The sequence below is a fragment of the Colletotrichum abscissum genome (assembly GCF_030869225.1).
Source record: "Colletotrichum abscissum strain IMI 504890 chromosome Unknown Scaffold_72.1, whole genome shotgun sequence".
NCBI classification, from domain to species: domain Eukaryota; kingdom Fungi; phylum Ascomycota; class Sordariomycetes; order Glomerellales; family Glomerellaceae; genus Colletotrichum; species Colletotrichum abscissum.
This window is the reverse complement of record NW_026850517.1, coordinates 76,493-104,290: the sequence shown is the minus strand read 5'-3', so window position 1 is coordinate 104,290 and position 27,798 is coordinate 76,493. Positions and strand designations below refer to the sequence as shown.

The window sequence follows — 27,798 nt, the reverse complement described above, 5'->3', positions numbered from 1 at the left end:
TTTTTTGGTTTCCATTTCGTCTCTTCAGTGCCATCGCTGAGCGCATTCACATTCGTTTTCAACATTCGTTCTTTTTGCTGATTCTGGAGTCAAGATGAGCGCTGTCACCAAGTTTGGGTTCGAGTTCCAGACTGCCACTATCAATGGCGTCGAGTACAACTACATCCACGCCGAGCCTGCGGGCAAGGTGGTAGGGACAATCTTCCTCATCCACGGGTGGCCCGATATGTCCCTGGGATGGCGCAACCAGATTCCTTACCTCCTGTCCAAGGGCCTCCGGGTCATTGCTCCTGACATGATGGGTTACGGAGGCACTGATGCTCCCGCCGACGTCAACTACTAGTAAGTCTCTTACACCCAGTACCTCACCTCAACGAAGAAAGCTTGGCGAAGACTGACCGACCCAACCAGCACATTCAAGCGCGCCTCAGATGACATTGCTGCTCTCGCCAGCCACCTCGGCCTCTCGCGCATCATCCTGGGCGGCCACGACTGGGGCGGAGCGGTCGTCTACCGCGCAGCCCTCTGGCACCCGGAGCTGATCTCGGCCTTCTTCGTCATCAGCACCCCCTTTGCACCGCCCCGTCTCGCCTACGTCGACCAGGCCACCGCACTACCCACGCTGCACTACCAGCTGCAGTTCCGCACCGACGCCGTCCAGGACTACATTGGCCTCGGCGACGTCCAAAACGCCACCCGCGTCCGCCAGATCCTCAACACAATCTACGGCGTCAAGCTGCCCAGCGGTGCATCAGCCTTCAACTCCAGCGGCGCCGGGTTCGACTTTGACCTTCTCGACGGCGTAACGACGGACACGCCGCTGTTGAGCGAGGAGGAGCTCGACTACTACGTGGAGAACTACGCCGGTAGTGATCCCTTTAACAGGACGCTCAACTGGTACCGTACCGGCGAGCTCAACTGGCAGGACGAGCTTGCGCTCATCCCTAGCAACGCTACGGCGTACACGGCCAAGTACTCGCAGCCTGCGCTGTACATCGGCGGTTCGCTCGACTCGGCGCTGCCTCCCATCTTGTCGACCGGTATGGAGACGTACTTCGACAGCTTGTCAAGAGGCGAGGTGAATGGTACGCATTGGGTCATGTGGGAGAAGCCCGAGGATGTGAACGGTTATGTTGGCAACTGGCTGAGCAGCTCAGTATTGGGCAACCTGAGTCTCGGTGTCAATGTCACGGCTGGAAGCGCTCTGGCTTTGCTGTGATCGGTGACATGTCGGCGGAGGAAGGTCTTGCCTGGGAGTCGCATGGCAAGGACAACGATGCGTATGACTATGAAAATCAGTATATAATAGAAGCATATTACAATTGTACAAACGAGTTTCCAGAACATGCCGCTGTGATGGTTGAACGCAATCAATCGATCGATTTCATGTCCTGAAGTCGTCAACACTGCAAGGAAAAGTATAGTGGGGTGAGGGATGTGCGATGATGCAGCTGCAGGAAGGGACCATCCGTTCACTGCAGCCCGGGCAGGGCCTGGAACTGGACGCTGGCAGCGCTACCTAGGTACATGCCTAGGTACCTTAGTTGAACCCCACCGGAGCCACTGACGCCGACCTCCGACTCCACTCAAAATTTCCAGCTCTCACTTCATCCCACCTCAGACAAGTCCGAGGCCATCCTCCAGATCGTTTGCGCTTCAATTGAGAGGATTCTCTGCTTTCCCGTTGTTCCGAAAGATATTACGACAATGGCTACCTCTAAGGGCCTTCCTCGCGATACATTCGCCAAGCTCTCCCCTCACCCCTTCCTCCTCGCAAACCTCCAGCCTCCCGCGCCCGCCAACGCTGCCAGAAGCAACGGCCGCGCACCCAACGAAGCCCGAATTCCCAATGTCAACACTTCCAGCTTGACCCATGCCAATGGAAGCGCCGTTGTGCGGACGGGTGATACAACTGTCATCTGCGGTGTTCGCGCCGAAACACTTCTGGCCTCCGACATCCCCAACTTCCGCACCGCTGCGAATCTCGACGATGAAAACGGCAAGCCCAGCTCGGAGCTGAAGGACTACGACTTGCTCGTGCCCAACATCGAGCTCGCCACCGGCTGCGCACCGCAGTTCCTCCCCGGCGTACCTCCCACAACACTGGCACAGACCCTGAGCACGAGAGTTTATTCACTGCTGCATTCCTCCAACCTCGTCGACGCGGAGGACCTGAGAATATGGTACACCCGCCCTGCCGAGAAGGCCGAGATGGAGGGCGATGATGGAGACGACAAGATGGATGAGGACGAGGACGAAGAGAAGTCTGAGGGTGAAAGGGTTGTCATGGCATACTGGGTTTTGTACATCGACATCTTCTTCATCTCGTTCGATGGCAACCCCTTCGACATTGCCTGGGCTGCTATCCTGGCCGCCCTTCGCGACACAACGATACCCATCGCACGATGGGACGCAGACCGCGAGATGGTCGTCTGCTCCCGAGAGAGCCCCAAGCCCCTGACGTTGCACGGCTTCCCTATCGCCTGCACAGCTGGCGTCTTCACAGGCAAAGAGACGACGGATCGGCCTGCTGCCGGCAAGTTCTGGACTCTGGTCGACCCAGACAGGTTGGAGGAGAGTCTATGTGATGAAGAGGTAACAGCAGTGGTGGACCGAAGCGAGGGAGAGACGAAGGTATTGGCGATATCAAAGCATGGAGGAACCGTACTGCAGCCGCAGCTCATACGGGAGTTTGTAGGTGTTGCAGAGCGGAGATGGGAGCAGTTTTACAAGGCCATGGCATGAAGATAATGATACCCACCAAAAGGAAGACATGAAAATCCAAGACGTTTGGGCAAAGGAAGCCGTTTCCTCTTATGTATCCTCAGGTTGTGCTCTACCCGGCCAAAGACTGCAACCGATCCCCCCCTATCGTGAGCTTTGATGACCCAGCCGCCTTTCACCCACCAGCCGCCTTTAGTGCGGTCCGGGTGAAGATGAAAGCGCATACCTACTTGAGCCCCTCAACTTCCATTATCTTTTCTCTGACACGATCTTCTGAAGCTGCTAAGCCTCTCTCTTCACATCACCTTAAAAAATCAGCATCACTTGAGATAATCATCACCACTTTCTGGAAATTTTGCTTCAGACACACCAAGCATCATCATCCAGCAATGGCCAATCTTCATTCTCGAATCCAGGAGGCCTCGAAGGAGGAACTCGTCCAGATCCTCAAGGCTGTCTGCAGCTTCACCGACACCCACTACCACGTCAAGAGCGTCCTCGACTACCTCGACGACAAGAAGCAGTCGGAGGCCGCCGCCGCCGCCAAGCGTCGCCTGTCTACCCGCGCCTCCTTGTCCAACAAGAGCTGGGCCCAGCCGCTCCCCAAGACTGTGAAGCGCAACATCAAGATGTGCGAGCTGTGCGAGCTGCCCTTCGTCGAGAAGGAGAACACCAACGAGTCTTGCCTGTCTCACTATGGTAAGTTGCGATCCATCCGAGACGTTCCCTGTTCAGTGTGGAGTGAAAGTATGCTTACGAACTGCGTTCGACGCAACAGGCAAGTGGCTTCTCGAGTGCGAGAATGAACACGAGGTCTGGTTCGCGGATCTTGACAAGGCCGGCGAGGAGTTCACTTCCAACAAGGAGGCCATGTGCATCGTCGACTGCTGCAACAGCCAGCGTGGCGCCAGCAAGGGTTGCGTCAAGGCCAAGCATGTCGCCTTGGTCCCTGATGTCGACACCAGCGAGGACTCTTCCGACAACTAAAGGGTTCACCGACAACACGATAACGAGACATGATTATGATACCACAAGGGCATTACAATTTGGGGGTATAGGTCTGCTTGATTTTACAGAGTCGTCGGTACCTGAACAAGGTGTCGCAGAGTGCGCCAGGAATTGTTACGAGGCATCAGAATAGGTCAAAACGGGTTTTCACTAGCAGACAGGAAACAATCATTAGGGATCGACAGTAGTCTGGTTTACTTGTTTCGGTTCATAGAATCAACTTAGCAAAGAAAACAGAGCTTCGTCATCTCCCACAAGGATCGAGCCAAAGTCTGCGAAACACGGAACGCACAATGAGCGTGCCGCGGTGAAGATATGTATTCCACAATTCGAGCCACCTTTTCAGACTTTATTCCAAGGCAGTAGATACTAGGGAAATTCCTTCTACCGCCCGGCGCCGAGGAAGCCTAATGAAAGGCCCTCATGAGCCGCGAATCTACTGAATGTTGACTCGCGGCTTGGTTACCGAGCGGATGATGAAGGAAGGAAGAAACCAGAGACAGTCGCGCTTTCCTCGCGATGAAAATTTAGGCGAGCCAGCTACAGTGCCGAAATACAGTGCCCGCTGTGGCTTTCACACACTTCAGCCTCCGTTTTCCAGAGTTCCCCACCATGGAGCCCCATCGTCAATCTTCCTGGTTCCAACCTCAGCTCTCGACTTCCACGCAAATTTTCCCTCCTTGCTCTTCTTTCGACCTCACACTTTCCAACACCATGGAATCGCTGGCCGAGCAGACGTGGGATGTCATACTCCACGGCACTGGCCTGCAGCAGTCGCTGCTAGCCTTGTAAGCTCTCTTCCTGGCCTCTCTTTTTCTTTTCCCAGCCCAACTCGTCGTCGTCTTTCGGCATCGTTGTTTCTTGAAAAAGCCTCGATCTGACTGACGCAGTCTCGTCTGGCCGTGAAGAGCCCTCTCGCGGTCAGGAAAGCAAATTCTGCACCTCGATCCCAACGAGTACTATGGCGGCCCCGAAGCCGCCTTCAGTTTGCAAGAGATTGAAGAGTGGGCGACTGCGAACGCTACTCCCGCCGACGATGTCGCCGGATCACCGCGCGTCTTCTCGTCAGTGACGGTGAGCAAGCCCGAGGTAGCAACGGGTTCCGGACCTTCACTCTCTTTCCCGAGAGCCTACTCTCTCGCTCTCGCGCCGCAGATCATACACACCCGCTCAGAGCTGGTGAAGCAACTCGTATCGTCGCGCGCGTTCCGACAGATAGAGTTTCTCGCCGTTGGGTCCTTCTTCATCTACACCCCACCAGCTACCGGTAGCGGGATCGAAGCCGGAAAACCGAGCCTTGTGCCGATCCCCTCAACCCGCGAAGCCGTCTTCTCCACAACTGCTATCCCCGGAAGGGCGAAGCGGTCGCTGATGAAGTTCCTCAAGTTCGTCTTCGACTACAACTCGGAAGACAACAAGGGCATATGGGCTCCACATGCCGACAAGCCTCTGTCGGAGTTCCTGTCATCGGACTTCAAGCTGGACACCGCTCTGCAGACCTACGTCGTCACGCTTACCTTGAGTCTGGACGGCAAGGTCACAACCAAGGACGGCTTGGCCGCTATCCACAGGCACCTCTCCTCCATGGGCGCCTTCGGGCCAGGCTTCGCTGCTGTGTACCCCAAATGGGGCGGTCTCTCTGAGATCGCGCAAGTCGGTTGCCGCGCTTGCGCCGTCGGCGGCGCAGTCTACATGCTAGGCACAGGCACGAAAGCTACGCGCCAGCTCGACGAAGCCCGGGAAGATTGCGCTTGCTTCGAGGTCGACCTAACCAGCGACGTTACGGTGAAATCCCGGATGTTCGTTCGCGGCGCTGAGGGGATTGCCTCCGGCGGCCAGCGTGTGAGCAGGTTGACTGCAGTCATCAACTCGCCGCTCTCGTCTTTGTTCGAGGCTGTTGGCGAAGGATCGCCTACACCAGCTGTAGCAGTCATTGCATTCCCGGCCAACTCCATCGCCGATGTTGCATCAGCATTCCCCATTTACGTCTTTGCTCATTCAAGCGAGACTGGGGAGTGTCCAACCGGACAGAGTAAGTTAAAACATTCCCCTATTTCTCCCTGTTTTAAGCCCTCCATCGTACACATGATGATTTCAGAAAAAAACTTATCTACATTGCCTGAGCTCTTGCTTTGACGTAAACTTCTGTGGAACTGATTGTACACATTTTCTTCACACTTTGACCTGCAACTACCTCGTATTGTCTTGTCACACGACTAACAGGGTCACTGTTTAGGCGTTCTCTACTTTGTCACTCCAATGACACCAACCTCAGCCGAAGCCTTGGAAAAGGCTTTGGCTTCGTTGCTTTCTGCCCTCGGCGATAGCGAACACAAGCCACAGGCGATCTACAAGGTCGCGTACCAACAGGCACACGCGGCTGCGTCAAATTCCGCAGATGCATCAGAGGTCCTTCCCAGCCTGCCGCTCGATCTTGCCTTCAGCGACACGGCTCTGGAGCCGATCAAGGATGTCTGGACGAAAGTCATGGGTCCGGCGGCCGAGGATCCCGACATTGTCTACATGAAGTTTGAGGATCGGGAAGGAGTTGGCGATGAGGAGGATGTCTACGAATAGTCTAGCTTTTCCAATGAGTGCACGTAATAATGAACCTCAATGACATCTTCAAAATCAAGAACTTCTTCTGGTGAATGTAGCTAATGTGTGTTCGATGTTTAGCAAGTCTTCTGCCCGTATGTGATCCCAATTCCTCGAGATAGCAATTCCAAGTTCCCAGATTCTCCACCAGACCGATCGATACTTTAGTCCCTAGATGACTAGAATCGCCTTCTCACTTCGAGAAGAACCCCCTTTATCCTAATCCGGAAAATCAAACTTGTCGCAATGTAAAGCTGAAAATCAAAGACGCAGAAAATGTCAAACGAACCTCCCTCCCCGAACGAAACTTCTCAAGCAAACAAACTCTCCCCGATTCTTCCAGGCAATTTGCAGCATTAGGCACCCCGTGTCGTCATATCGTGTCGTAGAATCGATCGTTGGATACGCTATTCAGTTGTCAATCCTCGCTGTTGATGTGCGCCGTCATGTCAACTCCAATTCGAATAGGCCCAAAGGGCTGCAGATCCGCAACATGCTGCTCGACTGTAATGGCGTCCTTGGTCGCCAGAGCGAGAACATGATAGAACGCCTGGGCCGCGACGACGTGGTTCTGCTTCGTGGGCTCGATGAGATTGTCAAAATCAACCCATCGACGATATTTCTTCGCATCTCCCTCCTTGATTTGGCCCGTCTTCTTGGCTTCTTCCTCTGTCCATTGTAGGAACTCTCCACTTGCGGTGTCGAGCATCGATCGCATCCATTGAGAGTCGTTCTCACCTTCCTGCTGGGCAGTGATAAGGATCTCAGCTGGGTCAAGACCTTTAGGAGCCAAGTCCTGTGACGCCGGCATGTCGAAGGGAAAGGCGTCGAAGTCGTCCGTGTGCTGCGCATCATGTAGGGGCTCGAAAGGTGGCATGCTGCTTCCGCGGATACTGGCAGACTTCTGGCGGCTAGTGTTTTCATGCCTCCGGGCGCTGTGGCTGGCAACGGAAGAGCCCCTGCCCACCGAAGGGGTTTGGGCCCAAGGCATCAAGGACGATGAATGATTGTCGCGCATGGGCTGGCCAGCCTCCATGCCCATCTCGGGCATCGAATCGTCCCCGAAGGCCATGTCGAAGCCAGTGTCATCGTCCATAAGGCGGCTTTGCTGCGGTGTCTCATTGAGCCTGGGTCGAACGTTTCGGTCCGCAACTTCATTGCTGTTCTCTCCAAATGCTTCGCCTGCTCGTCTCCGACGGCCTTTGGGGGAAGGTGTCTGAGCCTCGCGTTCCTCTTCTGTGGGCGGGCCGTAAATGATGTCACGCAGGCCATTGCCCGCGAACAGCTCAGCTAAGGGGAAGTCAACCCCATAGGTACCCACGCCTCCAATACCCTTTCCAAAAAGAAAGAAGTAGGCGTTCTCTTTGGCTTGGTTTGCGTTGCCCCTGCGCCTTTTGATCGCTCTTTCTGTGTTATCGAGGTAGCCTTCCTGCCAGGATTTGAGAGTTGAACGGGAGAGCTGTGTGCCGTTATCTAGCTCTAGAATGCGGCGACGCTTGTTGGCAGGGGCAACTGCTTGGTCGCTCTGAACCTTCCGGGAGGCCTCAGGGACCAATGGCTCATCTCTCAAAAGCGGAAGAGGGTCGCTTCCGAGCAAGGGCACGGCATGTTGCGCGTCGACAGCAAGGACATCGCCAGCAACTTGATGATCGTCCGCGACCTGATTATGCTGAATCAGAATGTCGGCCTCGTCCATGTCGATCCCTGGAAGCTCAGGTAACTCAAGCTCGTCTTCGTCCAGGATGACTGCCCCGTTTTCGTCAATTGCTAGCTCCACGCCACCAAAGTTGTCGAAGTCGTCCAGAGTTCCGAAAGGGTCTGCATTCATGTCGAGTTCCATATCGTCCCGAGATCGAGGAAGGAGCGTCTTCTGTGCAGAGCCTTGCGCGAAGGGAGAAGGCAAGCGGAAATCTGGGATATCTGGCGACTGGGAAAAGTCGAGATGGAACGGGGAATTTCCGTGGCCACTGTTGTCAAGGAAGTCGATGGAATCGGGGAACGGACTGAGTTGTGACTGCGACTTGTTTCTGGAGCCTGAAGATGGCTGACTGCCAGAAACGAAGCAGGGACTACCGTCGTCGTCAATGGTGAAGTAGGGCATAACACTCGAAGGAACGAAGCCTGGGTCGTCGCTCAAAGTGATTTGCTCGCGCCTGGCAAAATTAGCAAATGTGTCGAGAGGATTGTCGGTGGATATACCTTGCTCTTCCGGCCTTGGGATCAGTCTTGTTGTTGGCAATGAGTCTAAGAAAGGTTCTCATCGTCGTTTGAACCTTCTCTGTATCGGTGAGCATATATTTACACTGGGATGAGTAAACACGGGAGACCCCATAGAGGAGATTGCTTTGTAGACGGAGTGAGATGGGAGCTCCCGGTTGAATGATCTTCTCGCAAGCCTTCCGAATATCGACATCTTCGATAGCCCGACGGGACACCTTTTTGTGAGTGCCAGCGCCACGAGGACCAATAGTCGCAATGACCCTGGAGATGAGGGGTAAGTAGAAATATTATTTCATACGGACAGGATCTTGCTCACCAGATGGTCGCAACACCGAATTGGTGGCTGGTGAGGACTGCTCGGTGTTAGTGACAGGTGGGATCCGGTGTTCGACTGGAATGACCAACTCTCGTGGCTGTAGAACATGATGGTTTCTACACAAGAGATCAACGCCGTCGTGGCGGGAGTTGAAGCTTCGAGACAATTAGACTTGGCAGAAAGTAGGAGGTTGGGCGTGGTCTTTGTGGTGTTGGTGCGGAAGTGACGGGGTGAGTGTGGAAGAAAGGAGAAGGGACGACATAGAGTGAGGATAAGCAGTCGCGTCGTGGCGCGTCAACAGATGAGGCAGGCTGAAAGGTGCCTTCCGTATTCGAGCATTGTTGCCTCGCGGTTCCCCAAGTGCTCCTGCCATGTCGAGAGTCTTCCAAGTTGCAGAAGGCACGTTGTCCAATGGGCAACTGCCTTGTCTCGTGAGCACCTACCTCAGATGAAGACAGGTACGGGTACGCGCAGTTTGAACTGTTCTGATGGCTCACAACTGCTAATTCTCAAGGTAGGCACTTACACCACTATGTCAGGTACCTACCAAACACCATTCTCAATGGAAGGTACCTTAGCATGATATCATGCTGGAAGCTCTACCTTACAGGCTCGGCAGAAAGTCAAGGGAGTAGCTGACTGATAGTACCCAATTCTTAACGGACCTTGTCAGAACGATGGAGATGATTGTTGAGCTTGTATTGTTTTGGTGGCATGATTGATACATATTCTAGTCTTGGTAGTCCGTCGCTTGCCGTCATCATCCGTTTTGTTACGTTAGAAGCTACCTACCTTACAAAGATACCATGCCCAGGCATTATCTCAACGTCACAGCTAGTACATTTTGCAACACAATTTGGACTTGGCTAGCGTTTACGGCGTTGGGCATCTCGGGGAACAAATAACCCCAAACTGATTTAGACTAAGGTACTAGTAGCGTGGTATTTCTACTCAACCAAGGTTTGAGGAAGAGAAATATCAGAAATTGAGGAAAGATGTGTGCACTTGGAACTTTTGAGATGGTTTCGCCAGAGTTACTCGTACGAGAAGTCAGGCTTTCTGATCAGGGTATCTTGAATTGACAAGAGGAAGCTCCAAGTAACAGATAGTTTGAAATCGCGATAGAGGAGGACCACAATAGAAGGAAGCTTGGTTTTGGAAGTTGAAGCCTCAACTAAGAATGTTTTCATATCAAACCCAAACTTCGATACGCTTCTGGTTGTTATTAATGGACTTACAAACATAGAAAACCGTCGGCAATAAGTTAGCCCAATAAAAATAGTCAAACGTCGCTTTATGAGCAAAGTACTTTGCGGGATCGCGAATGATAGATTCTTGTGGTTGAGACTTGAGGTTACGATCAGACAACAGATGACATAAGCACCGGACGGTGTGCACAGATCTTGGGACCCCTGCAAACCCCGACAGGAAGCGCCTGGGTTCCAGTACGCCCGGAAGTCGGCAGGCTAATATTCCGCTGGGTCGTTGCTGGGTCAGGCCTGGGTGCCTTTTCGCAGTAGAAAATCATCACCACGGGCCATGTGAAGTCGACCACAGTAAGGCGCTTTCTTTGTCCTCCCAGAGCCAAAGGCACAACAGCACCTCGGCGGCCACCACACACTCCTTTTCCCAGTCTTCTTTACCTCCCTGCGTCCGAGTTAGAGTGCGATTGATCGTGTTTGCCTGCCTCGAAGCACGTCGAAGCTACCCATACCGCCGCTTCTGCGACAGCCACCCCGGACCATATTACTCGACGAGGCAACATCCTCCTAATACAAACGACACGATGGCGCCTCTTATTCTTCACAATGTTCCCGATGAGGAGCTTTACGTTGGAGACGACGGCATCAAACGACCCTACGCCATGGTTTTCCCACAGTACGTCTCAAAGCCAACCGCGCTCGACTGCAAGCTCAATGCCACGCGCAATGACATGCCGCTAACACAGACTTTCCTCCCCTTAGACAAGAAGGCCTTCCTGGCGCCCGCCGCCGTGGCGTAGCAGAGACTGGATCTTTTGGAAAATCAACACGCCGCTCGCGCTCGAGAACAGGAACTCCCGCCGGCCGTCGCGAAAACCCAACAGTAGCAGCCGCCGACAAGATATTTGGCGACTGGATCTCCTCCCAAGCCACAACTTCCAACTCCAACCTGGCGCCCTCATCAACATCGGGCAGCGGCGCGACGAATCCTTCCTCCGCCTCCGGTCCCAACGCCGCACCCCAGCGCAAGACCTCCGGCCTCTCGCAGCCGCCCCTCCTTGCAGCCGACGACGCGCCCGCCGCCGCCGCCGAGCCCCGCGTAACCCGTCACGTCCCGACCGAAGTCGTCCTCCGCGGCTACCGCTCCGCGTCGCAACAGTACGCCGCAATCTCCCACTACGAGCAGCTCGCCGGCCTGATCTGCGAGGACTACCCCCGCGAACCGCCCCTCGAGCAACGCCGTTACAAGTCAGAGCTCCGCGATCCTGCCTTCACCCGGCGAAGAGGCCTCACGCCTGAGGAGCGCGCAAAGGTCAACCGCGCCGACGGCGGCCAACACTGGATCGAGGTCACCTTTGAGTCCGCAGACGCCGCCGATGCCGCCGTCTACGCCAGCCCCCAGCGCGTGCTGGGCTACCTCGTCTACGCGGAACCCTACCACGGCCACCAGCCTGCCCGCGACGAGCCCATCCCAGACGTCGACTCCCTCGTTCCCAGCGCCGACGATCTCGGCCGCTCACAGTCCGTCCCAGCAGGCAGCTTCGGCACACACCGGACGCCGCGCAGCAAGCACCGCACCGCATCATCCAACAAGCCCACCGGCGGCAACCCCTTTGCCCTCCCCAACGCCCGCTCCATGAGCGACCTCTCTCCGCCCACATCTCTCACCTCCTCCAACACAATCGAGACGGCCACAATCTCCAACGCGACAAACTCGTCCGCGACGGTGACCGCCGACCCCTTTTCGCAGCAACAATCGGCGCTGACCACCGCCACGACGACCACCGAAGACAGCCTCTTCTGCCGGCGCATCCCCACCGCGCGCAAGGCTAAGCTCCTCCCCGCCGAGCAGGCCCTGCTGCCGCAGCAGAGCTACACCCAGAGGCTGGTCAACATGGTGCCGTTTTTGAAGTGGTTCAGCGGCTCCATGATTGGCAACGAGGTGCCGCGCACCGACAACGGCGACTTTGACTGGAACCGCGCGAGCTTGTACTGGAAGGTCATTTGCTGGCTCGACTCTACGTTTGGGCTCTTTGGCGGCGAGATTATGAGCGCCGACAAGGACGACTAAAGGAGTTGATTCAAACCATGGATTGGGAGACGAGCGAGAATTTTCAATAAAGGGGGGCTTGTGAGTGTTTAACTTGACGGGCGAGATGGACGGCGTTTGGTTTGGAAAGGGGCTGGTAAACGGGCGGGGTTTTAAAAAAAGTTTCATGTTCTATACGAATACCACGCGCAAAACTACTTTGTTTATAGTTCATAGATTTGGGCGAGCAGAAGCAGGTTCGGTCAGAGACCAAGCACCGAAACAGAGATTTGAGAGGCTCAGTCAGAGGATCACTATATGCCCAGGTCAAATCTCGTCATGTTTAGAAGTGTGTGAAAGAAGACTTTGCCAACCAGAATATGTATAACAGACTATGTATCTATGCAAAGCACCAAAGGGGATAGCCAGAGAAGCGCTTCGCCCCCTGAATCCCTCAGGTCAGGTGATTGTAGAAAGATAAACAACGCCGCCTCTAAATGGGTATAACAAGAATGAATCATGAGTCTTTTTCGCCGCCGTCAAAACCCCCGGGCAGAGTAACCACTGAACCTCGGACGGGAAACCAAAACATCTAGGCGTCGTCTTCATTCACACTCCACCGCCGTCCAGGCCGCCCCCTCTCCTCCGACCCGCTCGCGATTGCCGCCCCGTCTTGCGCGGTGGTATCTTCCACGACGGCAGTGTCTCCAAGCAACGCCGCAGACTCTCCTTCTTGTTCTTCTTCTTCTTCTCCGCTTTCAGTATGACTTTTGGAGTCAACCGGCTCGTCGCCCCAATTCGGCCTCTCCCCGAGAGTCTCGTCCTCATCTTCCTCCTCGAGCACATCATGCCGCCTCTGTTCCACCTCATTCTCAGGGGTCTTGTCCTCTTGTCCCCTCGACTCCTCACTCAGACCGACCCCCAGACTGTCAAACGTAACGTCGGTAGCGTGCCGCCGGATAGGCTGGGGTGAGAACGGTCTCACGCCCCTGGGTCGGTTGAAATTCGTCTCGGAAAAGATGCTATCCGTATCGTTGTCGTCGCCGCCGAAGCCGGGCGACGGCCCTCCCGCGGCGGCAGCGAGACTCTGGTACCGCTCCGGGTCGCTGAGCAAACTATCGCCCCGCGCGTGGCCCCCTCGCCTCGTCATATCCGACGCCGCGTCCGCGAGGATACTCTTGGGCGGGAGAATGCTAAACAGCTTGGCCGTCTCGGCCGACCCGCCGCCACCGCCTACACCACCGCCAATAACGCTGCCCAGCCCAGAGTGGTCACCGACCTCGTCGCTGGCAAACAGATCTGCGCCCTTTTCCAACAACTCGTCCAGCCCGCCGCCGCTCCACCCTTTGCGCGCAAGCGACTCAAAGATATCGACCTCGGCGCGCACAAGACTACACGACGATTCGAGGATCCGCCCGCTGGTATCCTGGCTCTCCCGCAGCAGCGTCCGCGCGTGCTCCCCGTGCAGGGAAGTCAACCCGTCAAGCCTCGTCGTCAGGTCCACCAGGTGTGCCCTGAACTTGCCCACGTCTCTCCTGCGCTGCTTATGCAGCTTCAGCCCTTCCTTTTCCAGCTTCCTGATCTCGGCGTTGCGGGCCTTGACCTCGCGCACGTAGGCCTCCTCCTCGTCGTCGACGCGCTGTCGCCATTGGTCTAGCTCGTGAAGTAAAGGGACCTCGAAGTCGCGGTAGACGGTCTCGGAGAGAATCTGCTGGTGGTTCGCGACCAGATGGTGGACGCCCGAGGCGGAGAGAAGCAGGTCGGCGGTGCAGGATCCCTTTGGTCCGCCGGCCGTGAAACTTGCCGACAACAGGCCTCCGCCGCCACCACCGCCTCCGCCTCCCGAGAGGCCGTTTATGCCGCCCGATAGAGACTCTGCGCGGGCTTCTTTGAGCCTTGCGCAGGATTCGAGTGCGGAGCCGAAGGCGGAGGCTGCGGTGGAGAGGGATGCGAGGGCGATGCGGTAGGCCTTTGCGGACTGGATGAGGTCGGTGTAGGCGGTCTGGGAAGACTCTAAGTCGGACTTTGTGAGGACGGCGTGTACGGGTTGCGGTGGTGGCGGAAGGGGCAGATGGTAGGAGGAGAGCGGGTTCGCGGTCGAGGCGAGGGAGTAGACTGGCGACGCGGGGACCGGCGGGAGTTGTGAGGGAGTTGGGGTTATGGGGCGGGAGTCGCCTGGTGCGCCTTGCGATGCCATCGTCGGGCTTGGAGCTTCTGGAAGTTTTGCGGTGACTTTTCTCCCTTTCGCCTTTTGGATGCCGTTTCGTTAAGTTTCTTCTTGGTTTCTGTTGGCGATAGCAACAGCTGCGGGGAGTATGGTATCTTTGCGAGGGGAGGAAGATCTCGGGGCTTCGGGGTTGCTATGTGCCGGGATGTGTGCGACAGGACGTGGAGTTGTGGGCTTTGTTTTGTTTATCGTGGTCTTCACAACGCCAGTGCGGACAGTGACATGCTCAAGGGGCCCGGTGAAGATCAAGAATTAGAAACCTGACAGCTTGCTATGAGAAGCGCTCCCACCGGGACGATGAAGATAATGAAGAAAAGAAAGAGGGAAGAAATGGGAAAGTTGTGGTTGGAGATCTTTTTTTTTTTTTGGAGAAACGCAAGACGAACGCCGCCGCTGCTGCCCGGGTTGCTGCTGGATGCAGATGCAAGCTGCAGCTTCCCAGGACGGACAGCACAAGGTCACCACCCGTTGGGACTTGGGAGGGTTCCGGCTGGCTCAGGATTGGGGCATCTGGCGCATCTGGCGCATTCTGGGCTGGCGTCTTTTGGATGTCCATGGGGGCCCATGGCGCTGGGAGACCTTGTGATTCGGGGGACGATGAGGTGGGGGGAAAGGGGACCCGCAGGTGACCCTGGAAGATGCCCTGCTTTGCGGCAGGCGGGAGGGAAGACTAAAGAACAGTTGCTGCAGCACCACACACCGCAGTGAAGAATGAAGGTGAGATAAGACGACGGCCCTTGGACGAGACAACGCTAGCGCAACCAAACGGCGGATTGACGAGCTTGCCACAAGTTGATTAGCTTAGTCCGACATGGTTAGGTAAGCTTATTAATTATGTGCATGTCTGTGTATGTTGTGTGCTTAGGAATGTGAGGCAAGGCGACCCTCTCACTGAGTTGCTTAATGAGAGACATTGTCCATGATCGCATTTGAGTGTGATCTCACTCTCATCTCTCACAACGGGTCCACGAGGCAATTTGAAACGAAACTACTTCTCAAATAGGCTATCGAAGATGAGGCAACTTATTCTACATCATCGATTTCGTTCGCTCTCACTTTACAGGACCATGTATACATACATTCTCATCGAGCGATTGGCTTAGTGAACGTAGGCTTTTGGTAATGGAAATGATGTATCATGTTGTTTATCTTGAGCAAGACTGGTTCTATCGAACATCCTCTGTCGAAAAAGACCATCTTCCCTGGCTCCTAGGCTCTCTCTATCCTTCCGTTGCCTCGTGCTCTTTCTACATACATAAACACATCTTCCAGCTACTCCTAAAAAGATCTCTGCCAACAGCACCCTACTTCTGAGTAGGCGGGAGTCTCTCCAACAAGAAAGCTTCAACGGCGTCCAACTCCTCAGGGCAAGCGGCGTGACCCATACCCCTGTGATTGATGTCAGCATTCCGCCCTAATTGTGACCTGGCCCTATGAAGAAGGAAGTGAGAGGGCGACAGAGAATACTCACGGGTAAAGCGTCCTCGACACCTTATACCCAAGCCCCTTCAACGCATCCATACTCAGCGCCCCCAACTCAGGCCTGACAAGCGGATCCGCGTCGCCGTGGCCCAACCACACGGGCGTCTCCTGGTTCGCCTTCTCCTCGGGGACCAGGCCGGCAAACTTGTTACTCAGCAGCAGCCAGCACGATAAGCCCACGATACCGCCGATCCGGTGCTTGCCCGTCAGACCCGAGAAAATAGCCATGGCGCCGCCCTGGCTGAAGCCGCCGAGGACGACGCGCTCGGCGGGGATGCCGGCGTCCACCTCGGCCTGGACGAGCTGCTGGAAGTACTCTGACGAGGCGAGGATCCCTCGCTCGTCTTCGGATTCGCGGAGGGCCTCGACTGTGCCGTCGAGGACTTTCTGTGGGTGGTGGATGGTGGTTAGCTTGGGCGATGATGGGGATGATGATGATGATGATGCTTCTGCCTGTTTTTGGCGGTGGCGGTCGAAGATTGTAGCGCGACTTACAATGTCGAACCAACCCGGCATGCGCATGCCCCAGTTCTGTGCATGATGTTAGTAATCGGCAACGACTTCCGCATTTTGATAGGGAACCATTTGAAGAAACTGAGACAGGGTATCAACTTACACAGGTAATGGGGATCTGAGGCGCATGAGGCAGCACAAACTTGACCTCATCAAGCCTCTGCCTCCGCCGCCAGTTCTCAACGGCGCTCGCCCAGCCGTGGCCCGTATCGCCGAGGCCGTGAGCAAAGATGACGGTGGCCGTGTGCTTCCCCGCGGCCGGGAACACGAGCGGGGCCGTCCGGGCGACGGAGGACGACATAGCTTCGTAGGTGGTAGGGGGTGAGAGTAAGTCGGGACCTTGCGCTTCTGCGATGCCTGCGAGAGACGGGCGATGAGGTGGCAGGGGGTGGAGCTCTTCTGCCTCAGAAAGCGGATACTGCTGCTCGAGGTGCCTTAGTCGTTGTTGCTCCTGTTGCGGTGTGGCGGCGGTGAAGGGCGCGAGGAGGGTGAGGAGGATGGTTGTTGCGGTTACTCGCGAGACGAGCATTTGCGGATTGTGTCAAGCAAGGGCAGCACAGGACAGACAGAGCTGAGAGACGACGCGGCGAAAGCTCGGGCGGCGGGCCGATTAAGATGTGGGTTTTTCTTACCCTTTCTCCGCTGGCGTATGCGGGGCGCTGATCCGGGCTCGGTACCGTTTTCCAATGCAGCTTGCACTGTCCCATTCGTGGTAACGGTTGCTTACTCGTAAGATATGCGAAGGAAACACAGAGTTCACCGCCGGTGTGGCTACATCTCCTGGTGCACTTGCTGTGAATCGAGCTCGACCCCGTAGCCTGTCGTGGCGTACTACTTAGAGCTGCGGGTGTATTGATTCTGGAGCTCGAACTTAGGTAAGGTAGATACTCCACCAACCAGCCCAGTTTGACCTGAACCGTCGGCCTTGATAAATACCTCCTGGCTAGTGAGACGAATGGATTGATAGGCTACGAGAAGATTTTTGTCATTGTGTATTCTTTGCGCCATTGGAACGCATTCTTTACTTATAGTGATGTGGTGCAAAGTCATAGAATGATAGCAGTCAGCACCCATCACCTCACTGACGAGCAGGGGGAAGCTCGAAGCTCACCCTAGAGCTTAGACTGCTCTACACCTCGAGCTTCGCACTCCGTCAGGCCATGAGATCAGTAGATGGCCCAAACATACCTCTCTTAAACCCCCTAATCCGTAATTCCGGTAATCCTCCGACCACGATCTCACGACCACGATCTCACGACCACCTCGGCGCATTTTGGTACGCAAGTGGGTGACACAATCATTTGCTGCTCGATACCCTAGCTCTATTCCTGGCATCCCTAGGGCACTGTTCAAATTGTTCCTATTTCCCCTAGTGACCCCGTTACTACTACAGTCACGGCAGCTCTTACTGTCTTGTTGCTCTTATTGATTTCTCGCTCTTACTATTTCTGTTATTTTCGTTGTTCTTATTCTTACCTCCTATCTTTTACGTATTCTTGAAGCATGTACTTTGTATGGAATAGGATGATTATTAATGGCCCTGCGTTGACGCATCCTACCTCAGTTCATCGCCCACCTCGAACGGCCCTCCCACTCCGCCCGCCCGCTAAGACAACAGTGGACCCGGCCGCGCGCGACGAAAACAAAATCACCCGCCATCCGGCCCCTCCTCAACCCCCGCGCCGCATCCCTCATCCGGCCCGTCGGGTAGCGCCCAACGACCTCCGGGGGTTCATATATGCTTGACTCCCGTCCCGCTCCAGGACGATCACTCAAACACACAACATCGCGGGCGTGTCAAGTCAACTACTAAGCCACCAACCGCACTCCAAGATGCCTCGTCTAAATCCCCTATTCCTCCTGTCCCTCACAGTCGCTCTAACGGCCTACATGCTCTCACCTACTCTCCGCGCCTTCCTCACATCAGTGACGACAACTCTCATACCCTCAACTTCCTCTCAAATTACAGACTCACCAAAGATGAAGAAACCGCGGATGCCAGTCTACTTCTTCTCCCACGGCGGCGTAAGCAACCCCCCCCCCCCCCCCCCCCCCCCCCCCCCCCCCCCCCCCCCCCCCCCCCCCCCCCCCCCCCCACAAATACCACCCCCCCCAAAAAGAAAAAAACCGCGGCCCCCCCCCCCCTTCTCCCCCCCCGCGGGCGAAACCACCCCCCCCCCCCCCCCGTCCCTCACTCTCACTCTCACCATATGCCTCGCCCTCACCATACAACCTCATCACCAAACTAACACTACAAAGCCAGACGTGATGTACAACAAGGCCCACCCAGTCTACCCAACCCTCCAACACATCGGCGCCGAAATAACCTCCCTCGCCCCCACCGCAATCCTAGTCTTCTCAGCCCACTGGCAATCCCCCTCCCCCACCACCATCTCAATCAACGCCGCACCCGGCCCCGCCCCGCTAATCTACGACTTCTCCGGCTTCCCCCTCCACTACTACTCAGCAACCTACCCGAACACCGGCTCCCCGCAGCTCGCATCCCGCGTCTGCTCCCTCCTCTCCGCCTCCCACGGCAGCAACATCTCCTGCGTGCCCACGACGGACCGCGGCCTAGACCACGGCGTGTGGGCAGGCTTCCACGTAGCCTTCAACCCTTCCACAAACCCCCTCAAGGTCCCGCTAGTCCAAGCATCGCTCTTCCGCTCAGAGGACCCGGATGCTCACTACCGCCTCGGCGCCGCCCTCTCCGCCCTACGCGACGAAGGCGTCGTTATCATTGGCGCGGGCATGTCCGTTCACAATCTCTACCACATGAGCAACGATCCGCGGCCGATGCCGTACGCCGTCAGCTTCGACGACGCTCTCAAAGAGGCTGTCGAGGTCTCCAACGTCGCCGAGAGGCAGGACAAGATGGCTCAGGTCTGCAGGCGGCCCGATGCCAAGCAGGCTCATCCGTACATGGATCATCTCATGCCCATTCACGTGGCCGCCGGGGCTGCGGGGGACGACCGCGGGAAGCAGCTGTGGACCATGAAGGAAGGCAGCTTCGCGTGGGCTCAGTATCGTTTTGGGGATGTCCCGAAATCCGTGACATGATGCCATCACAAGAGCCTTGCGTTCGCAACAAAACCATGTATTAACATTGAACTTTGTAACAACACATCTATGATACCCACGAGTCATCGTTAATTATAAAAGTGTCTGACAATAGACTTGCATTAAGCGTTTTACTGAACCGAATACGTCTCCATTACGAGAAACCCACAGTCTCTTCTCATACGAACGCCCCATGGACTGGTGGCCGACGCCTACTGCTGAGAAAATTCTCCACCAAGTGATGGCTGCCAGCTGCTTCGGCTTTCCAGTCAAGGCTCGCGGTATCGGATCTCTCACCATCATGCGAGTCGCTGGAGTCTAGTAGCCGACGAACGGACCCCCGCCTCTCCCTGGGAGACCCGCCATCGTGACTGGCCAGCATGGGACCGAATTGTTTCTCGATTGTCAACCCTGGGCTGGAAGCAGACGTTTGAAGCCCTTTTTTTAGTCCGGTGCGTCTGACTAATTTGACCGGAGATCGTGTCTTGGGCTGGAAGGGGGACTCGAAATTTTGGGCCTTTGGGATGGCGTCCATGCTGCGAACCTTGGAAGCTTGTCGATCTACGGCTTTAACGGGTAAGTTGCTATGAGAAAGACGAGACTGCAAAACCGGCATCGAAGGAGTCGTCCTCAAAGAGCTTCTGGGCGGAATTGGTGGAGGGTTGTAGATGCCACGAAGACGCCTAGCCACGCGTCCGCCCGTCTCAGGGATCGTGTTCTCGTCTCTCAAAGGTGTGGAGAACTTTGAATCGTCTATGCCAAGCTCAACGCGGCTGGCAGACGACACTTGACGTGGATTGTGGCTCGTCACTCTTAGTGGCGTTTGCAGTTTGGCCTTTCCTGTGCCCATAGCTCTGTACAAAGTTGGAGATTCAGGGTCCTCAATCTCTGCGCGCTCACGCACATGACCCAAGCTTCTAGGCATACTTGTCTTTGCGTGACGAACTTCCGTCAGGTGCTGAGTTCCAGTATTGGCCAACTTAGCGTCGGTATGCGCCGCATTGGCAGAGAGCCAAGTCTTCCACTCCACAGAACTTGCGTTTGAGACCGTTCGGCTCTGTGGCATTGTCGGTGTATAGGTATAAGAGCCACTTGGCAAGTAGCGTATTTGATGTGTGTTAATCACGGGTGTAGCATTAGGACCGAGATCCTTCGCAACAGCCTCCAAGCTGTTGGACATAGAGGGTGTCTGTCGATAATCAGAACCGGCCACTACATGGTTGGGGTGTCGGGGTGGTACTCTTGGTTCTGTTTGTCCCCCGACACTTTGTGGTAATGCACGTGGGGAGAGAAGATCGTCAGAGTATATACTTTCAGAGTAAGCAAGTCGGGAATCTTCCTTAGAGAGACTCGGGCGACGCCTTGTAGGTATAAGGTCGAGGTTCAGCATTGAAACTGATGGTGAGAGTAACTGATCTGAAACTGGAGCCTGTGACTCTGATCTGACCTTCTCTTGCAAGACCTTGCGATATGGACTCGTGGTGCGGAAGAGATGGCAAGTCGGGCTGCCAAAGAACGCCGAACTGCGAGTAGACAATGCTCTTGGTGGATTCGCGGTTTTATCGCCCTGCAAATTATACGGCTTCGAGGGCGAGTGGCCTGTTTCGACCCCGGCCATGGGTCTTGAGTAAGGCTTGTAAGCTTCAATGGTAGTCTCAGAAGCCGAACGCTGGCGATGATGCATTGTACTATCGGATGGGGATACCGCTTCATCATGAGCCGACTGAGGGCCTTCGGTCTCAACCACTGTTTTCAATCTTTGCTCCCACGGACTGTCATTGAAGACGTCGTCCTCTTGTAAAACACATCTTATGGTTGGTAGGTCTTGATTCGTAGCTTCGTCAAGTTCCTGGCCGCCGAGAGATGTCGACGAACCAACTTTGCCGTTCCAATTGAGACCGGTACTCCCATCACTACCATGCCGTAGCTGCTCTTCTCGTTGACTTATTTGCTTGCATTCGTCCAATCGCTTCATGAGGGCGGAGTAGACTCTGGCGCTATCGACTGATGGGCCGAGGCGGACGAGTTCATCCTGTTGCGGAGGTGGTGGTTCGGACTTGAATGGGTTACGGTCAGCAAGGCCTGGTCGCTGGAAAGAAGATGAGGACTTATGTGGTCCAATCTCTTTGATGACGGACAGCCGCTGACGCTCCCGCTCCCCGCCCCAAGTACTTTGACTATTAAGAGTATGAGTGCCCGAGCTCGTCCAACTGGTGACGCGAGATTTCTCATCCGATGCCTTTCTTTCACCTCCAATGCTCTCTATGCTTCCTTTTCGCGAGTGAAGCTTCTGGGTTGGGGAAGCATCGTGAAGAGACGGGACTCGTGAAGGCACTTGTGAGATCGAACACTCGTCCAACAACACAGGGTCCGCAATGTCCATGTATGCATCGTCCTGTTCGTTGTCAACGCCAACGAGATCTTGGACTACGTTCGAAACCTTTGAAGGAGGCCCGCTAGCTTCCACAACCAAATCATCCTTCTTACTCCGGCGGAACATATCTTTCAATTTGCTTTTGAGACTGCTTGAGACTTTTCGGGCCTTCTTTCGAAGAGAAGCGTCCTTATTGATCACGAAACCATTTTCCGGGCCAAGCGATTGAACATCGGCACTGAAGTCTCTCATGGATCGGCGTAAACTCAGAGACGCCTGGCCTTTCTTTGCTTTCGAGAATATCGTCGATGGTCGCGGTTTTAATTGCCGTTGTTCTTCGACGTCTTTGCGGAAACTGTCCTCGGCTTCTTGGACTGCGAAATCGATCTGCTGTCGGCTCCCAAGTCTGTCAGAATCCAGAACGCCCCGAATTTTGAGAAAGCTCATTGACTTTGGGTTCCTCAGCCCAAGAATCTTCTTCGGTGATGGCTTATTCTCCTTCATGTTTTGCATAGACTGTCGTCCCAAAGCAGGCTGTACATTCTCCTGCTCCGGAGACTCGCTGAAGTATGTCTTGCTTGGTCGGCGCAGACCGGTCGGATTCAAGGGGGCAAACATTGAGCGTGACTTGCGCAGTCTTCGGTACGATGCTGGAGCAGGTGCACATTCGTCTGGAGACCCGAATGATTCGCTCGGAGGTAAAGAATTGATGTAGTTGGTCGTATAAGTGCTCACAAATGGACGCTCGGCAGTACGACAAGTTCGGCTAGCGGGCTGATTGGCAACATCTTTGAGGACGCTCCGATGACAAACAGTCCCTATATCAGAAGAGTCATCGTTGATTTGACTTTGCTGTCGCTTGGTTCGAGCCCCTTGCTTCACAAATCGAATACTCTGCTGTCGGCGTAGACCCCCGGCATTGGAGCTGAGCTGATCCGATTGGTTTGGAAGCTGACTTGAGGGATTCTCCGACCAAGTCTTCAAGCTGAAAGGCTTTTGGAATTGCCTCAAAGATTCAATTCCCATGTCTACATCGGCATTGTGGTTCGCCCGAGAGAAGGATAGAGTGGCGGCAATATGAGCATCTCGTTCGGCAGTGGCTGGATCAATGTGCTCTAATCGTTGAACAGCCGAGCGAACGGAAGCCGTAGACTTGCTTCGAGTCAGAGTCGACCTCGACTTCGTACTGTTATGTCGCCGCATAGGGTGAGCGTGGGTGTATTAGGAGGAGGGCCTAGCGGAAGGAAGACACCAAATCTCGAGGCGGCTTAGGAATAAAGGGAAGTAGAGAGATTCAAGTGAAGCTGCTGTTTGTCGGTCGACGTTCGGAAACTCGGCCTGAGGCTAACCAAAAGCAAGCTGGGAGACTATGAAGAAGTATCGTTGAGAGTGTCAAATGATGAGCCGTGAATCCTTGAATGGAGGATGTAGCGGAGGGACGTTGTCCCTTGAGCAGGGCCACCAACAGCCAGCAGTTAGTGTAACGGCGAGCTCCATGACTGCTCCTTCTCCAAGATTGAATGAACTTTCAGAGGGAAGAGGTGGGAAGCCACGTCATGTCCAGGCGAAGGAAGGAGAAACGCTGACTGATCCCTTCCCTTGGCCTTTGGGGGGCAGGCATGAGATGGCACTTGGGCAAGAGCCAGCCGTTGTGCCATTACTTCCGCGCAGGGACCGGATCACATTCCAGTCTTCCCTCTTTCCCCTTCACACAGCGAGCGCAAGGTGCAGAAAGTCAGGCAAGCCAAGATCAGCTGGAGATTCAGGACTAGGCGGTTGTAATGCATTGTCTCAATGCCAGATTGACTCAGATGACGGAAGCTAGCCATGCAGCCATAGCACTAATTCCCCAAGAATTCTGTGACACTACTGTACTTGAATACACTCACTTCAATTCTATTTTGACCTGACAACCTCAACCCCAACGGCATGACAGATAGGCTTACTCATGGACGTCATTAAACTTTGGGCCTTCTCATACATGTCCAACCCTCCTGGGGCAGCAATGGTCACTTAGCAGACTTGAACAATCAAGATCACCGTGGTTGGAACTGGTTACAGTTAAGAAACTTATTGGTTGTGCTATGAGATCTGTATGTAGCTATGAAAGCGATGCATCCATCCTGTCCCATCCCGCAATAAACCTATGCGTACACTCTCATGGACCCAAAGAAAAAGGAAATAAAGACCATTCTAGCGCTCTATTATAACGCTTACAAAGAGGTCTCCCTGAGGAACTCCTTAAGCTCCTCGTCGACCAAGTTGTGGATCTTCTTGGCGAACTTCTCGGCCTTGGTGCCGACGCTCTTGGCACCCTTGACAACCTTGCCGGAGAGAACCTCAAAGTCCTCCTCAATGGCCTTCTCGAGGTCATCGATGGTGGTCTCCTTGGACTCCTGCTTGACAGTGTAACCGCCAGCCTTGACGATGGCAGTGTAGTTGTTGCAGCCACCGCCGTTCCAGGCGAGGACGTTAGGGGTGTCGCGGGGAATGTCGCTGAGGGCACCAACGGTACCGACGGCAATGAGAGCCTCCTTGAGCTTCTTGGGGGTGATGGGAGCGACAGAGTACTCGGAGTCAGAGGCGGGCTGGAGGGAAAGGTAGTAGGCCAGGAGACCGCAAATGTGGGGAGAGGCCATGGAGGTACCGGAGATGGTGTTGACGGCGTACTTGCTGCCAATCCAGGTGGACTTGATGTTGGTGCCAGGGGCGAAGATGTCAGTGCACTTTCCGTAGTTGGAGAAGTAAGAGCGGCGGTCGCCGAGCTCAGTGGCACCGACGGTGACGGCCTTCTCGGCAGCAGCGGGGGAGTAGTTGCAGGCATCGGCGTTGTCGTTGCCAGCGGCGACGGCGAAGTGAATACCAGCATCGACGGCAGCGTTCACAACAGCATCGAGAGCCTGGGTCTTGCCACCACCGAGAGACATGTTAGCGACGGAGCCCTTGAAGCCCTTGCGCTTGCCATCCTTGGCGGCCTGAACCTGCTCAGTGTGGGAAGTGGCAGCCCACTCAACACCCTTGACGACGTCGGACATGGTGCCGGAGCCGTTGGAGCGGAGAACCTTGACGGCGTAGACATTGGCCTTCTTGGCGACACCGTACTTCTTGCCAGCAATAGTGCCGGAGCAGTGAGTGCCGTGGCCGTTGCCATCAGCGTCCTGGTCACCAGAGGGAATAGTCTTTCCCCACTTGGCACGGCCCTCGAAATCGACGTGGTCGACGTTGGTGCCGGTGTCGATAACGTAGGCATCTACACCTTCACCAGCATCCTCAGCGTAGAGGTACTTGTCATATGTGCCGAAGCCGAGAGACTTGCGGTGGGAGACACGAGCCAGACCCCAGGGGGCCAGCTTCTCGAGCTCGCCGTCACACTTGTCCTCAACCTGGGACTTGACGGGAACCTGAGTGTGGACAACGGAGTCGACCTCGATGAACTCGACCTGTGAAGAAGCATGTTAGTGGCTGTGTCAGAAAATGAGGCTAGGAGACCGAAAGCGGCCGAGCCGAGCTTGAGAGCCCGAGCCCGTGAGGGTCGGATAGCCAAGACCGCCTTTGCCGTGGACTGCAGTGATGGTGGGTCCACGGGTTTGGGGTGCGTCTTGGATCTCGGGACGAGGGTATCAGGGTCGGACTTACGTCAGGGTGTCTCCGGACCTTCTCGATGGTGGCATCATCGAAGTGACCGGCGTAGCCCAAAAAGTCCTTGCCAATCTTGTATGTGTGCTTCAAGCCGTGGAAGACATCGTCAACCATGGGCTCCTGGCCACGCTTGCGCAACTCGAGACGCTCATCCTGAGCGGAGGAGTGAATGTTCTGGACCCAGTTGTGGTGGTCCGAGGCGCCGGAGTCCGAGACGTGCTTCTTGAACTTGACGATGTATGAGTTCGGGACGGCCTCGGCGTTGGTGGAAGAAAGAAGGGGTGCAGCGCCGTCGTGGACAGTCTCAATGGAGAGAGAGGGGGTAGCGCTGGCAACAGCGGCCAGGCCGGCCACAGCACCGATGAAGCCTCTCATGATGGGCGGTGTTGTGGAGGTGAGTAGAGTCTACCGGAGACGCTGGTTGTGATGACAGAGAAGGAAACTGAAGCTGCGAAGAACGCCAAGGACAGACGAATACTCGATGGGATTGAGAGGATGGATGGTCGATGAAGGAGGGGGAAGGATGGGAGAGAGATGGAGCAGAGATAGACGATGGAGCTGTCGGAGAGCGGGAGCGGGTAGATATAAAGGGAAGGCAGCGACAGCGGTTGCGTGCGCACAGCTCTAGGTGAGGTATCGGCCTTAGGATGGTTGCGCCGCCCCAGTGTTGCCAGTGTGTGACGCAGCCAACCAAGATAAGAGCTGGAGGGTGGCTGACGGGGCCGAAACCGGATTAGCGCGATGGCGAGAGAGCCAATGGAATGACTCGATAGGGTTTCCTCGGCAATGCGATAAGGGAGGTCCTGGGACAGTCTGGGAGGGTCACGTTTGGGGTTTCCCTGGGACAGTCCCCGCTTACAGGCAACAAGTACGTACCTGGTTCCTGCTAGGAACCCAGTAGGGTAGGTACCTTTCCACTTTACCCCGAGCAGCTTGTCACTTGTTCGATACGGGAGGCTGCTTCAAAAGAGAGAGGACGGAGGACGGGGATGGGATTGTGCAAATGGGCGATAGCAAGTGACCTACTCAGGTACCTCTACTTCTCCTCTTTCTTTCTGGCGGCACGCTGCATCCGCCAGGAACACAACCAATCCGGCCTCCGTCTGTTGGGGAAGCTTCACTCAAGCTTCCCGCCATCGACAATGTGCCTGCCATGCCATGCTGCTTTTCTATCGTCTTTCACCGTTTACGCTCATCCGAATCTCTGGACACCATTTCCTTCCATGTCTTAGCAAAATTCTTCGGATTCTCGTGGTTGCAACCGACAAGGAAACACGCATGACTGATTATTGCACCTTGAGAGCCAGAGTCAGAGCTCTGAGGGCGACGTCATACCCCCGAGGCTATCTGACCGAGTCTTAATAGCCAAGGCCGATACGGAGGCAATCAGTCACAGCAGAGCATGGGGCAATGTACTCCGTGCTTCGCCCTGTCCAACAGCCTCGGGGCCTCACTCTTCCTCACGACCGATGGCTCACAAGTGTCAACCAGCTCATGGCTACGAGGGTGCTTTCTCCTTTCCTGGAAACCTTCCTACGCATACGGTTGACAGCTTTCAATCGACCATCCCAAGCATCCCCAAAGCAACGGACGATCAAGCCAGCACAGCGCCAATGCCATGCCAGATGTGGCAGGCACCGACCGGGCAGCAGCACAGAGGCACAGCCTACCAACCAGTCACAGCTTGGGAGCACCGGCTCCCTGGTCACGAGCAAGTCGAGAAGATGTACCGCGCTATCAGCATTCCTCAGACATTCTTCACCCACTTCTACTAATCCACAACCAAGCTCCCCCACCCAGTCCGCATATCCCGCATAACGCTGCATGCGATAACGCGTAATGGACGATTCACAGAGCGGAGGGCGAGGCAGATCTATCCGGAGGACCCTGAAGCTTAACAAGCGCTGCCATCCCGTCTTATCTCGACACTTGAAGCTTTCGTCGTTTTGCTGAGCTTTGTGGTCGACCACTCAGAGGGATAGAGACCCAAATCCTACATGTCGTGTGCTGGCAGTACGAAGTATGCATCGTAGTGTTTGTCCGGATCTGCTATTGCCTGCCTGGCCTCGGGACGCAGGTCGGCGTCTCGGTTCCTTCTAGCCTGCTGGGCTGCCGGCTGCCACATTGGGTAAGGAACCTGCTCAACGATGATGCGATTAACTGTAATAAGGTGTCCGGCGCAGCTGGGTCTTTGTGTGGATAAGACCTACCCGGGATTAAATCCAAGGCGAAGAAGGTACCAGGTGCCGGAGCCACTAAGTAGGCGACTGCTTTGTTGGTCTCATCAATGCCCCCAGCACCCAAAGATCCAAGGTGATGCTGGCGGGCGGTTGTCGCTCAGGTGGTTCTTGATGCTTGAGCTATCCCGCAAGGTACCTCTGCTGCCCTGCCACCCTCTGCTCAAGG

General features: G+C 55.4%; 12 protein-coding genes across 12 annotated transcripts; 7 read left to right on the top strand and 5 right to left on the bottom strand.

Moving 5' to 3' along the window:
* Positions 1-94: 94 nt before the first annotated feature.
* Positions 95-1,219, top strand: CABS01_15741 (uncharacterized protein; the record flags this gene model as incomplete). The annotated part of the gene is made up of 2 exons (XM_060549075.1): positions 95-342; positions 412-1,219. The coding sequence occupies 2 exons, from the start codon at positions 95-97 to the stop codon at positions 1,217-1,219; spliced, it is 1,056 nt and encodes a 351-aa protein (XP_060391033.1).
* Positions 1,220-1,707: 488 nt separating this feature from the next.
* On the top strand, positions 1,708-2,745 carry CABS01_15740 (exosome complex exonuclease RRP43; the record flags this gene model as incomplete). The annotated part of the gene is made up of 1 exon (XM_060549074.1): positions 1,708-2,745. The coding sequence occupies one exon, from the start codon at positions 1,708-1,710 to the stop codon at positions 2,743-2,745; it is 1,038 nt and encodes a 345-aa protein (XP_060391032.1).
* A 368-nt stretch (positions 2,746-3,113) lies between these two features.
* On the top strand, positions 3,114-3,711 carry CABS01_15739 (uncharacterized protein; the record flags this gene model as incomplete). The annotated part of the gene is made up of 2 exons (XM_060549073.1): positions 3,114-3,423; positions 3,503-3,711. The coding sequence occupies 2 exons, from the start codon at positions 3,114-3,116 to the stop codon at positions 3,709-3,711; spliced, it is 519 nt and encodes a 172-aa protein (XP_060391031.1).
* Positions 3,712-4,446: 735 nt separating this feature from the next.
* Positions 4,447-6,309, top strand: CABS01_15738 (rab protein geranylgeranyltransferase component A; the record flags this gene model as incomplete). Its single annotated transcript, XM_060549072.1, has 3 exons — positions 4,447-4,520; positions 4,641-5,764; positions 5,969-6,309. The coding sequence occupies 3 exons, from the start codon at positions 4,447-4,449 to the stop codon at positions 6,307-6,309; spliced, it is 1,539 nt and encodes a 512-aa protein (XP_060391030.1).
* A 439-nt stretch (positions 6,310-6,748) lies between these two features.
* On the bottom strand, positions 6,749-8,974 carry CABS01_15737 (uncharacterized protein; the record flags this gene model as incomplete). The annotated part of the gene is made up of 4 exons (XM_060549071.1): positions 6,749-8,483; positions 8,530-8,811; positions 8,867-8,903; positions 8,956-8,974. The coding sequence occupies 4 exons, from the start codon at positions 8,972-8,974 to the stop codon at positions 6,749-6,751; spliced, it is 2,073 nt and encodes a 690-aa protein (XP_060391029.1).
* Positions 8,975-10,652: 1,678 nt separating this feature from the next.
* On the top strand, positions 10,653-12,139 carry CABS01_15736 (uncharacterized protein; the record flags this gene model as incomplete). Its single annotated transcript, XM_060549070.1, has 2 exons — positions 10,653-10,744; positions 10,831-12,139. 2 exons carry the CDS (start codon positions 10,653-10,655, stop codon positions 12,137-12,139), a joined length of 1,401 nt encoding a protein of 466 aa, XP_060391028.1.
* Positions 12,140-12,689: 550 nt separating this feature from the next.
* On the bottom strand, positions 12,690-14,294 carry CABS01_15735 (uncharacterized protein; the record flags this gene model as incomplete). Its single annotated transcript, XM_060549069.1, has 1 exon — positions 12,690-14,294. The coding sequence occupies one exon, from the start codon at positions 14,292-14,294 to the stop codon at positions 12,690-12,692; it is 1,605 nt and encodes a 534-aa protein (XP_060391027.1).
* Positions 14,295-15,628: 1,334 nt separating this feature from the next.
* On the bottom strand, positions 15,629-16,848 carry CABS01_15734 (phospholipase/Carboxylesterase; the record flags this gene model as incomplete). Its single annotated transcript, XM_060549068.1, has 4 exons — positions 15,629-15,713; positions 15,796-16,193; positions 16,302-16,337; positions 16,423-16,848. 4 exons carry the CDS (start codon positions 16,846-16,848, stop codon positions 15,629-15,631), a joined length of 945 nt encoding a protein of 314 aa, XP_060391026.1.
* A 1,304-nt stretch (positions 16,849-18,152) lies between these two features.
* On the top strand, positions 18,153-19,379 carry CABS01_15733 (uncharacterized protein; the record flags this gene model as incomplete). The annotated part of the gene is made up of 2 exons (XM_060549067.1): positions 18,153-18,344; positions 18,579-19,379. The coding sequence occupies 2 exons, from the start codon at positions 18,153-18,155 to the stop codon at positions 19,377-19,379; spliced, it is 993 nt and encodes a 330-aa protein (XP_060391025.1).
* A 178-nt stretch (positions 19,380-19,557) lies between these two features.
* CABS01_15732 (uncharacterized protein) lies at positions 19,558-22,779 on the bottom strand (the record flags this gene model as incomplete). Its single annotated transcript, XM_060549066.1, has 2 exons — positions 19,558-20,568; positions 20,827-22,779. The coding sequence occupies 2 exons, from the start codon at positions 22,777-22,779 to the stop codon at positions 19,558-19,560; spliced, it is 2,964 nt and encodes a 987-aa protein (XP_060391024.1).
* A 1,187-nt stretch (positions 22,780-23,966) lies between these two features.
* On the bottom strand, positions 23,967-25,767 carry CABS01_15731 (subtilase; the record flags this gene model as incomplete). The annotated part of the gene is made up of 2 exons (XM_060549065.1): positions 23,967-25,193; positions 25,390-25,767. The coding sequence occupies 2 exons, from the start codon at positions 25,765-25,767 to the stop codon at positions 23,967-23,969; spliced, it is 1,605 nt and encodes a 534-aa protein (XP_060391023.1).
* A 1,035-nt stretch (positions 25,768-26,802) lies between these two features.
* Positions 26,803-27,210, top strand: CABS01_15730 (uncharacterized protein; the record flags this gene model as incomplete). The annotated part of the gene is made up of 1 exon (XM_060549064.1): positions 26,803-27,210. The coding sequence occupies one exon, from the start codon at positions 26,803-26,805 to the stop codon at positions 27,208-27,210; it is 408 nt and encodes a 135-aa protein (XP_060391022.1).
* Between the last annotated feature and the right edge of the window lie 588 nt (positions 27,211-27,798).